At 48.8% G+C, this 12,126-nt stretch overlaps 1 protein-coding gene across 1 annotated transcript in view; it reads right to left on the minus strand.

The window, feature by feature from the left end:
• Nucleotides 1–4,149: 4,149 nt before the first annotated feature.
• LOC144681057 (inositol-trisphosphate 3-kinase B-like) overlaps nt 4,150–12,126 on the minus strand; it is a 145,799-nt gene continuing 137,822 nt past the window's right edge. The window contains exons 7-9 of the mRNA XM_078542752.1: nt 5,187–6,103; nt 5,088–5,117; nt 4,150–4,177 (exon numbers count right to left, since the gene is read on the minus strand). Of these exons, the coding sequence (XP_078398878.1) occupies nt 5,894–6,103 (210 nt within the window). The 3' untranslated portion in view covers nt 4,150–4,177; nt 5,088–5,117; nt 5,187–5,893. The remainder of the gene's footprint in view (nt 4,178–5,087; nt 5,118–5,186; nt 6,104–12,126) is intronic.

The raw sequence follows: 12,126 nt of genomic DNA on the forward strand, positions 1-12,126 counted from the left end.
TTTTGAGACACAGAAGCAGAACAGACAAGGGAAGGAGATGGAAGAAAAGCTACGAGTGATAGAGCACACTTGAGAGGATAGAGATGTAAGGGTTGAGAGGCAGGAGAGTGAGCAGAGAGAGAGAGAGAGAGAGAGCATGTGACAGGGAGAGGGACATTTAGGGAGCTTAGGAACAAGAAAGCGCAAAGTAGAGATAGAGGGAGGCAGTTCTAAAGAGAGATGGAGTGAGAGAATGCAGAGGAGAGGTGGAAGGACAGAGACAGCATGAGTAAGTGAGAGTGGGAGGCAGCACCACAAGGGAGCAATGTGAGTGAATGTAAGCGGGCGTGAGATTGAGTGAGGAAACAGTTAACCCATGGCTTTGTGTATTCTGGGGCAATGAGCAGAGAGAGTGCGGCGAGAGAGGCTGTCACACCGACTGGCATCAACCTCAGCTCAGCAGAATCAGGGGAACACAATTAACCCGGGGAACATAATGAACCACACATTGGCTCACGGTTTCCACTGGGATATCCTGTCAGGGGTTTCCAGTTGGAGGCAGGCATGGAGCGAGAGAGAGAGAGAGAGAGAGCGATAGAAAGCACACATGGTCATAGTTCCTTTTCCACCTGCCGTATGGTGACTTGACCACCCTGCCTCCCAGTCTCCATGTCTTCCATTGCAGGGAGTTTCAGTATTGGCATGACAGCCGTGCAGGGCTATGAGTGGAGCGCCAGACATCTAGTGACGTGCCAAATCAACTCAATAGATTTAATACTCCTCCAATTGATTACATTTGCCAATCCCACTGTTTAACTGGGTTGCTGTTTCATTATTTCCAGTTGGAAATGCAATATGGTCAGCATCTTGAACTGAGGTCTATTTAGGAAAGGCTGCCTTCCCAACTAACTCACAACCTCTGTGAAGCTTCACTCTTCACTGTAAGGCTTTCTCCTCCACTTGTTCTTATCTGCTGAGGGACCTCGCATAGTGCTGCTCACTGACAGATGGATAACGTTTATGAGGCTTGGCTGCTTCTGACCTGGACTGTCTCTTTAAAAATACACCCTCATGGAGAAGTGGGCGAAACAGACAATTCCAGAGAACCGGAAATTCCTGGGCAGTCAGAAGCAATGCCTGGAGTGTGTCATCTGGGAGAGTGATGTATGACATCTGGAGTGTGACGTCTGGAATGTGATGTCTGGGGGGTTGATGTATCGGGTGTGACTTCTGGAGTGTGACCTCTGGAGTGGAATGTCTGGAGTGTCACATCTGGAGTGTGACATCAAGATTGTTGTGTCTGGAGTGTGACGTCTGAGTTTGTGATGTCTGAAGATGTGACTTCTGGAGTTTTACATTTGGAGTTTTACATCTGAATTTTGATGTCTGGCAGTGTGACATCTGGTTTGTGATACCTGAGTATGAAGTCTGGATTCTGATACCTGAGTGTGATGTCTGGGACTGTGACATCTGGAGTGTGACGTCTAGAGTGTGATGTCTGGGGGTGTGTGGCACCTAGGGGTGTGACATTGGGGAATGTGACGTCTGGGGATGAGACATCTGGGAGTGTGCTGTCTGGGAGTGTGGTGTCTGGGAGTGTGCTGTCTGGGAGTGTGATGTCTGGGGGCGTGTGACGTCTGAAGTGTGACGTCTGGAGTGTGACCGACATGCAGAAAACACAAAAGGTTTATATCGATAATAGATTTAATGCATACTCTGTACACTGGCTAGACACTACTAACTCGGGTGCTCCTAATGCCCTTTTTTGGGTCATTGAGGGCAGATGTACCCATGACGTTAGATCACAATGTTGTCTCCTTGTACGTATCGCAATAAATAACCTTCCGATAAACAATAAAGTAATCTTTACAAGAAGAAACTTTAAAGAATCTTTAAGACTGATCTTTGGCCTTGCCCTCGCCCTGTCTACAATTTTCCAATAATCCTGTAGAAAGAAAAGCCTGGACCAGTTGGAAAGAGTGGAGGGAATTCATTAACCCCACAGTGTCTTCCATTCTAGGCCCATCACAAAATGGCCGCCTCGCCTCACTGCAGTCAAAGTGAAGCCGTTCGTGTGACTTGCAGGACACACTCATGTTGGAAGCGCAGTTCCACATTTAGAGACGGCCCAATGCTGTGATGGGGGCCGTTGCGAGCACGTGACATGGACTGGAGGCTCAGAGCTGTTGTCCTCTCCCTGACCCCAGTCCCTTGACCCCACCACCTGCTAAACACTCCAGGGCAGTTGCACGGCCTACGTTAGATCTTTACAATTCCACAAAAGAATCCTCAAAGCTGATAACTTTTGGGGCTGGCCTTTCCTCAGGCTTGTGTGGGGGTTCAGGAACAGAGGGATTGTATCCTGGATTTTGCCTTGTGGGGGGTGGGTGGGGGAGTGGCTCAGGGAGTAGTCCTCAGGATGAGGTGGGTATAACTGGATTGTAACACAGACTGGCGAAAGGGGAGACTCGGCAGGCTGAAGGGGCTTATTCTCAGGCGAATTGCCCGATTGCACTGGTGGTGGTTGGGTGGGGTGGGGGAGGGGGGAGAAAAACTCCACTGAAAATTACCAAGCAGACAATTCAGCTGGCTCTCCTCTATTTCCAGATTTTTCTGTCTAAAGTGATGGGCAGACATTAAATATTCTGGCGTTAAATCTAGACGGCCACATCCAGGGCAGTGAGGGGAATTCCTGCACGATCGCAGAAGAGGAAGACAGTTCGGACTGGTGCTCTTATTTCCCAGTTCCATCTTAACGTATACAAGACCAGTTCGGTCCAGTATCCTTATTTCCCAGCTCTTACTGCTTTTTCCTTCTGGCATTCCATTAGTCTACATCCGTGCTAGGCCTAGCAGCTTACTGGCTCCTGGCCGGTTGCTAAGGGGCCAGCTGACCCTCTACTTTCCAGATTCCTGCCCCTGGCCTAATCGCAGGATTCACCCCACGGGGATGCCATAGGTTCCAGAAGTCCCCTCCCTCTCTCTACCCGGACCATGGCCTGTGGCAGCCATTTTCCATCCCTCCCGCTTAGCCCCGCGCCCATCCCCCCCCTCCCCCACCCCAACCCCCACCAACCCAGCCAACCCCCCCTCAGTGAAAGTTAGGGATGATAAAAAGGTGATGTGGCTTTTATATTTCACTTTCGCTTTTGTTGCTAATATATTGGCAACGCGCGAACTGGTCCGACTGTCAAGAGCCATCCAATCGAGTGGGTGAAGTGCGGGGTCAATATTGGGGTGACCAATAGGAGTGTGGGGAGAATGGGTGAGGCCTCCAGGAATAATGTGCTAACCCTCCCCAGCTGGTTTAAGGAGGGGGCGGATATTTTTTGGCAGGTCTGTGGTGCAATGAAGTCTGCTCCCTAGGCTTTTAGGTCAAGTGAGGTGAGTGGCTGCAGGGGGAACAAGGGGCTACTTGGGAAAATCTGGGCCTACTGTGTCGTTGAAAGAGCCAACAAGGAACAATTTAAATGCTGTTGCCAAAGGACGAGGGATTTCCTCGTGTGATGGTCAGAAACATTAGCACAAAAGGTCAGGTTTCACTGCACAGAGGAAATTACTCACCCCTCCCTCTCTCCCCCTTCTCTCCCGCCCGCCTAGTACCCCCCAGCTCAGAGCCTCAGACATCACATGTAGAAGATGATTGAAGAGATTTGGGTAAGTCTGCGGTGCTAAAACAAGCCAGCAGAGGGTGACACAACACAACTCTGGCACCAGAGCCGGGAAAGGTCCCCCTGTGCAGAAGGAGCAAATTCCCCGGTTGAGCAGCTCGCCTCGCTCCCTGTCTAGAGTTTCTTTTGGATAAGAGCCATTTTCCTGTATGTGCTGTTTTCCAGCGGCTCTCCCCTGGTGTTGCAGCTGCCCTCCTCTCCTGCTCCTTTCAGGCCATCTCTGGAACAGCGAGTGACTGAGTGAGGGCAGGCGACCTGGTTAGACTAAAGGGTGAGTGCCCTGACACTCGCTGTGTCACGCCTGCACATGGAGAGTGGAGCGGCCCTAAGACAACAGGAGTGGGGAGCGATGGTTTGGCACAACCCTTCCCCCTCCCTGTTGGCCACCTTTAACCCCTCACCTGACAAGGAGAGTGGCTTCAGCCAAAGTCTTGTGACTATAGTCTGCCTAGGATTTGGGGAATGTTACCAAGGCCCATTGTGTGTGAGCTGGGCTCAACCTGTGGGAACTGACCCGGCCTATGGGACTGACCCGGCCTCTGGGACTGACCCGGCCTGTGGGAGCTGACCCCGGCCTATGGGAACTGACCCCGGCGTGGGGGAACTGACCCCGGCGTGGGGGAACTGACCCCGTCTGTGGGAACTGACCCGGCCTCTGGAACCGACCCCGGCGTGTGGGAGCTGACCTGGCCTCTGGGACTGACCCTGGCGTGTGGGAGCTGACCCGGCCTGTGGGACTGGCCCCGGCCTGTGGGACTGACCCCAGCCTGTGCGAGCTGACCCCGGCGTGTGGGAACTGACCCCGGCGTGTGGGAACCGACCCCGGCCTGTGGGAACCGACCCCGGCCTGTGGGAACCGACCCCGGCCTGTGGGAACCGACCCCGGCCTGTGGGAGCTGACCCCGGCCTGTGGGAGCTGACCCTGGCCTGTGGGAACTGACCCCGGCCTGTGGGAGCTGACCCCGGCCTGTGGGAGCTGACCCCGGCCTGTGGGAACAGACCCGGCCTGTGGGACTGACCCCGGCCTGTGGGAACTGACCCCGGCCTGTGGGAACCGACCCGGCCTGTGGGAACTGACCCCGGCCTGTGGGAACCGACCCGGCCTGTGGGAACCGACCCGGCCTGTGGGAACCGACCCGGCCTGTGGGAACTGATCCCGGCCTGTGGGAACCGACCCAGCCTGTGGGAACCGACCCGGCCTGTGGGAACTGACCCCGGCCTGTGGGAACCGACCCGGCCTGTGGGAACTGACCCCAGCCTGTGGGAACCGACCCGGCCTGTGGGAACCGACCCGGCCTGTGGGAACCGACCCGGCCTGTGGGGCTGACCCGGCCTGTGTGAGCTGACTTGGCCTCCAGGAACTGGTCCCAACCTGTCAGACTTTGCCCGGGCTGTGGGAACTAACCCAGCCTGTGGGAACCGACCCAGGCCTGGAACTGAGCCCGGCCTGTGTGAACTGATCCTGGTCTGTGTGAACTGATCCTGGTCTGTGTGAACTGATCCTGGTCTGTGTGAACTGATCCTGGTCTGTGTGACCTGTGCAAACAGAGCATACAGAAACTGAAAAGGTGGCTCCAAGCCATTAGGAGTCCGTTCTAAACCCTACTTCTCTCCGTATGAATGACACCAGCCCAAGAACTCCTCCATCCACCAGATGACAATTCCATCTTCCACCCAATAGTCAACATGCACAAAGACTCACTGGAGGCTCATGCCAGCACAAACATGGTGGGCAGAATGGCCTGTTACTGTGCAGTAAAATTCCATGTCATTCAATTCATGGCACTGGTGTTTAAATCAAAAAGATAAGGGATGTTGGTGACACTCAGGATCTCATGTGATTAAACTTCTGGAACATTCTCGAGCTGCCTTTAAGGATCTGACTCACTCCTCCCTCGTTATTTTGAGCCTCAGGGGCCAACTCCTACATAATGAGACAGATTCTGCCAACAAGTAACTGAGGGAACGGAAGTGCGAGGGGGAGGGGAGGGGTAGGGAAAGTAGGACACAGAAGGAAAAGGAGGAGGAGGGAAGGTTAAGGAGATGGAGGAGAGGGAACATGAATCCCATTATCTAGAGTCTTGACTTCGGCAGTTTAATGTCATATCACAGCCCAGCCTGTTTTCTGTGTTTTCTCAATATGGGGTGGGGGTAGGCGGGCTTGTTCTAGAACGTTCTGTAGTGCGGCATGTACTGATGGACGAGGAGCAGTTCAGCTGTTGGAAGGAAGTTCCGGCTCCATCTCAGTTTTGCTCCTGCAACATATCTGTCATGATGGAGATGAGGTGGTCCAGTCCCCAGAGGTAACCGTCCTCTCTATTGCCCTCCACCCAGGCTCGCATGTGGGTCAGGACCTGGCCCTCCGGCAGGGGCGTCGTTTTGCCAAAGTCAATCATCCAAACCTTGGCTTGGTCCCGTCTGTCGTGTACAAAGAGCAAGGAGCTTCCGATCACCTGGGATACAACAGGAGAGATGCTGTCAACACAGGCAGACTCAACCAACGCAGTATTTATAGAATGACTTTCACAACCTCAGCACACTCCCAAAGCGCTTTGAAGCCAATGAAGTACCTTTTGAAGTATAGCCATTGTTGTAACGTTGGAAACATGGTGGACAATTTATGCACAGCAAGATCCCACAAGCAGCAGTGTGACCATCTGTGTCAATAATGTTGACTGAGGGATAATTATTGGCCAGGACACTGGGGATAACTCTCCTACTCTACTCCAAATAGTGTCACGGGATCTGTTTACATCCACAAGACCATAAGACGTCGGAGAAGTAGGCCATTCAGCCCATCGAGTCTGCTCCGTCGTTCAATGAGATCATGGTTGATCTGATAATCCTCAACTCCACTTTCCTGCCTTTTCCCCATAACCCTTAATTCCCTCACTGATTAAAAACCTGTCTGTCTCAGCCTTGAATATACTTAATGACCCAGCCTCTACAGCCTTCTGCAGTAAAGAATTCCACAGATTCACCACCCTCTGAGAGAAGAAATTCCTCCTCAACTCTGTCTTAAATGGGCGCTCCCTTACTCTGAGATTATGCCGTCTGGTCCTAGACTCTCCCACAAGGGGAAACAACCTCTCAGTATCTATCCTGTCAAGCCTCCTAAGAATCTTACATGTTTCAATAAGGTCGCCTCTCATTCTTCTAAACTCCAATGAGTACAGGCCCAACCTACTCAACCTCTCCTCATAAGAAAATCCGTCCATCCCCGGGATCAACCTAGTGAACCTTCTCTGGACTGCCTCCAATGCCAGTATATCTTTCCTTAGATAAGGAGATCAAAACTGTTCGCAGTGTTCTAGATATGGTCTAACTAGTGCCTTGTATAGTTTTAGCAAGACTTCCCTATTTTTATACTCCATTCTCTTTGAAATAAAGGCCAATATTCCTTTTGTCTTACCTATTACCTGCTGAACTTGTATGTTAGCTTTTTGGGATTCATGCATGAGGACCCCCAAATCCCTCTGTGCTGCAGCTTTCTGCAGTCTTTCTCCATTTAAATAACATTCAGCTCCTCTATTCCTCCTGCCAAAGTGCATAACCTCACATTTTCCCACATTATATACCATCTGCCACGTTTTTGCCCACTCACTTAACCTGTCTATATCCCTCTGTAGACTCTGGTCATCCTCACCACTTGCCTTCCCATCTATTTTTGTGTCATCCGCAAACTTGGCAATAGTACATTCACTTCCCTCATCCAAGTCATTAATATATATTGTAAATAATTGTGACCCCAGCACTGATCCCTGTGGCACTCCACTAGTTACAGGTTGCCATCCTGAAAATGCCCCCCTTATCCCAACTCTGTCTTCTATTAGTTAGCCAATCCTCCATTCATGCTAACATGCTACCCCCAACAACATGGGCTCTTATCTTATTAAGTATCAAACACCTTTTGGAAATCCAAATATATTACATTTACTGGTTCCCCTTTATATATCCTACTTGTTACCTCCTCAAAGAATTCTAATAACTGTGTTAGGCATGATTTCCCCTTCATGAAGCCATGCTGACTCTGCTTGATTATATTATGCATTTCTAAATGCTCTGCTCTTACATCCTTTATAATAGACTTCACCATTTTCCCAATGGCAAATGATAAGCTAACTGACCTGTTTTTGTCTCCCTCCCTTTTTGAATAAGGGCGTTGACATTGGCAGTTTTCCAATCTTCTGGGACTGTTCCAGAATCTAAGGACTCTTGGAAGATTACTACCAGTGCATCCACTATCTCTGTAACCACTTCCTTTAATATCCTAGGATGCAGCCCATCAGGTTCAAGGGACATATCAATCTTTAGCCTCATTAGTTTCCCTAGTACTTTTTCTCTAATGATAGTTATTGTATTTATTTCCTTCCTCCCCCTTTGCCCCTTGATTATTTAGTATTTTTGGAATGCTATTAGTGTCTTCTACCATGAAGACTGATGCAAAGTATTTATTCAACTCCTCTGCCATTTCCTGGTTCCCCCTTATTATTTCCCCAGCCTCATTCTCTAAGGAGTCTATGTTCACTTTGGTCTGTCTCTTCCTTTTTATGTATTTAAAGAAGCTCTTACAGTCCATTTATATATTACTTGCTAGTTTACCCTCAAAGTTTATTTTCTCCTTCTTTATTACTTTTTTGGTCATCTTTTGTTGGTTTTTAAAACTTTCCCAATCCTCTGGCCTACCACTAATCTTTACCACATTGTATGTTTTTTCTTTCACCTTGATACTATCCCTAACTTCCTTGGTTAACCATGGTTGGTTTATCCCCTTCCTAAAATCCCTCTTCCTCACTGGGATATATTTTTGTTCTGAGTCATGAACTATTTTCTTAAATGTCTGCCATTGTTCATCAACCATCTTTTCTGCTAAACTCCTTTCCCTGTCCTCTCCAGCCAACTCTGCCCTCATTCCTTTGTAATTGCCCTTATTTAAGTTTAGCACAGTTGTTTCCGAACTAAGTTTCTAAATTCTGCCATGTTATGGTCACTGTTTCCTAGGGGATCTTTTACTCTGAGATCATTTATTAAACCTGCCTCATTACACATTACCAGATCCAAAATAGCCTCATCCCTGGTTGGATTCACAACATATTGTTCTAGGCAACTGTCCTGAATACACTCTATGAATTCTTGGTTGTGGCTACCTCTGCCAATGTGATTTCCCAAACTACATGGAAATTAAAGTCACCCATGATTGATATACATTTTTTTACATGCCCTCGTTATTTCCTGATTTATTCTCTGTCTGACAGCTACTGTTAGGGAACCTATAGACTACTCTCACCAGTGTCTTCTTCCTCATGTTATTTCTTACCTCCACCCATATGGATTCCACATCTTCCAATCTAAGATCATTTCTTGGTATCGTACTTATTCCATCTCATACTAACAAAGCTACCCCACCACCCTTTCCTTCTTGCCCTGCCCTTTCGAAAATTCACATATCCCTGAATATTTAGTTCCCAGCTTTGATCTCCTTGTAACCAGGTCTCTGTAATGGCTACAAGATCATACCCATTAACCTCTATTCGTGCTGTTAATTCATTTATTTTGTTCCAAATACTACATGCATTTAAGTAAAGAGCCATTAATTTTGCCTTTTTACCATTTTTCCCCCTTTGTCCCTATTTGCAGCTTTTTTTTATGTTTGTACACTCTGTCCCTTCCTGTCACACTCTGGGCATCATTACCTAAGCAGCTGGCCTGCAAGGCTGCCATATCCTTTTGCTTTGTAAGCCTACTTATCCCCTCTCCAGAAGCCTCCCCCCTCTATTTGGTTTAAAGCCCCCTCTCCACCTTAATGTTAATAGGATTCAAGCTAATTGGTGAAGCCAAGGCCAATACGTAGAGAGAGTTTATTGACTTGCTCAGTCCCACAGCTCTCTTCCCATTTTACCCAGTGTCCCGGTTATCCCCTATTTATACTCTTTTAAGTAAACAAAAATCGATAAATTAAACTAAAAATCAATAAATCAGAGGGGCCAACAGCCGCTGGTGGGGCACTGTAACTTATCACCTATTTATATGTGCTAAAGACAAGTAATACCTATCACCTGTTTCTCTTAACCGAAACAATGTAATTGACATGACATTAATAAATTTAAACCATTTAATTGACAAGACATTAACACTTAGCAGGCAGACAAGCATTAGTTTAACATTTTATCCAATAGACGGCACCTCTAGCAGTGCAGCACTCCCTTAGTACTGCACTGGAGTGCCAAGCCTGATTATTGTCCTCAAGTCCCTGGACCGAGACTTGAACCCATAACCTCTTGACTCACAGGTAAGAGTGCTACCCACTTCACAGGAATGCAACAGGCCCTGCTGGGCTTTGGTTACTGTGTAGGAATGGAATTACCTTGTGCTGCCTTCCTGGGCCCTCATCTAAGTGGGCGTTAACAGGCTATTCAACTGTGGCAGGACTCAAAGCTAAGCCCACATTCCTGACGCTGCCCAGAGTCCAGCAGCATTTGCTTTCCAGCGGGGTGGGGATGGGGTGGCTCGAGGACAGAGCCCTGGCTTCTGGGAGGGAGACAGGGACATTAAGTTCCCAAATCTCCTAGGAAACCACAGGAGAGTGAGTGGACAAGCAGTAACCATGGACATAGTGAAAGAAACAGATAAACAGAGATGAGAGATTACTGCCAGAAACAAATAAACAGCAACACTTTAAATCAGTCTGTTGCGAATAAAGCTCGCCAAGTCTTTGGTTCTCCCACATTCCCCCTCACTCATAAATCTCAGGCACATTCCATCACCGCTGACAGCCCAATTATTCCAGCTTGTTTATCAGCACTCAGTAAAAACACCATTTATACCTCAAGTAAAGGCAGTTCCAAAAGTATTTTCTAACCGCACCCGGTCTCCCGAGAGATTCTCCTCCTCTCCCAGTCTTCCAAGAAATTCTCCCCTCTCCCAGTTCTCCCGAAACATTCAAGTCTCCCAGTTTCCCGAGAGATTTCTCCCTCTCCCAGTCCCCGGAGAGATTCTCCTTCACTCCCAGACTCCTGAGAGGTTTCTCCCTCTCCCAGTATCTGGAGAGATTCTCCCTCTCCCGGTCTCCGGAGAGATTTCTCTCTCTCCAAGTCTCTGGAGAGATTTCTCCCTCTCCCAGTCTCCCGAGAGATTTCTCCCTCTCCCAGTCTTCCGAGAGATTTTCCCTCTTCCAGTCTCCCAAAAGATTCTCCTACTCTCCCGGTATCCCAAAAGATTCTTTCCATCTCCCAGTCTCCTAAGAGATTCTCCTCCCTGTCCCAGTACCCTAAGAGATTTCTCCCTCTCCCAGTCTCCGGAGAGATTCTCCCTCTCCCGGTCTCCGGAGAGATTTCTCTCTCTCCAAGTCTCTGGAGAGATTTCTCCCCCTCCCAGTGTCCTGAGAGATTCTCCCTCTTCCAGTCTCCCAGGAGATTCTCCTTCTCTCCCGTTATCCTGAAAGATTCTTTCCCTCTCCCGGTCTCCTGAGAGATTCTCCTCCCTGTCCCAGTCTCCCAAGAGATTCCTCCTCTCCCAGTTTCATGGAAGCATAGAAGCATTGAAAATAGGAGCTGGAGTAGGTCATTTGACTCTTCAACCCTGCTCCACCATTCAATATGACCATGGCTGATCCTCTATCTCAACACCATACTCGCGTTCTCTCCCCCCTATCCCTTGACTCCTTTAGAGTCCACCCAATCTATCTATTTCCTTCTTAAATATATTCAGTGACTTGGCCTCCACAGCTTTCTGTGGTAGAGAATTCCACAGGTTCACCACCCTCTGAGTGAAGAAATTTCTCCTCATCTCAGTCCTAAGACTGGAAAATCGCTAATGTAACCCCCCTGTTTAAGAAGGGAGTGAGGCAAAAGACGGGAAATTACAGGCCGATTAGCCTGACCTCGGTCGTTGGTAAGATTTTAGAGTCCATTATTAAGGATGAGATTTCAGAATACTTGGAAGTGCATGGTAAAATCGGGCAAAGTCAGCATGGTTTCATCAAGGGGAGGTCATGCCTGACAAATCTGTTAGAATTCTTTGAGGAGGTAACGAGTAGGTTAGACAAAGGAGAGCCAATGGATGTTATCTACTTGGACTTCCAGAAGGCCTTTGACAAGGAGCCGCACAGGAGGCTGCTCAGTAAGATAAGAGCCCATGGTGTTAGAGGCAAGGTACTAGCATGGATAGAAGATTGACTGTCTGGCAGGAGGCAGAGAGTGGGGTTAAGGGGGTCCTTCTCAGGATGGCGGCCGGTGACTGGTGGAGTTCCGCAGGGGTCAGTGTTGGGACCACAACTTTTCACTTTATACATTAATGATCTAGATGAAGGAACTGAGAGCATTCTGGCTAAGTTTGCAGATGATACAAAGATAGGTGGAGGGACAGGTAGTATTGAGGAGGCAGGGAGGCTGCAGAAGGATTTAAACAGGTTAGGAGAATGGGCAAAGAAGTGGCAGATGGAATACAACGTGGGGAAGTGTGAGGTCATGCACTTTGG

This window comes from Cetorhinus maximus, chromosome 5 (genome assembly GCF_964194155.1).
Source record: "Cetorhinus maximus chromosome 5, sCetMax3.hap1.1, whole genome shotgun sequence".
NCBI classification, from domain to species: domain Eukaryota; kingdom Metazoa; phylum Chordata; class Chondrichthyes; order Lamniformes; family Cetorhinidae; genus Cetorhinus; species Cetorhinus maximus.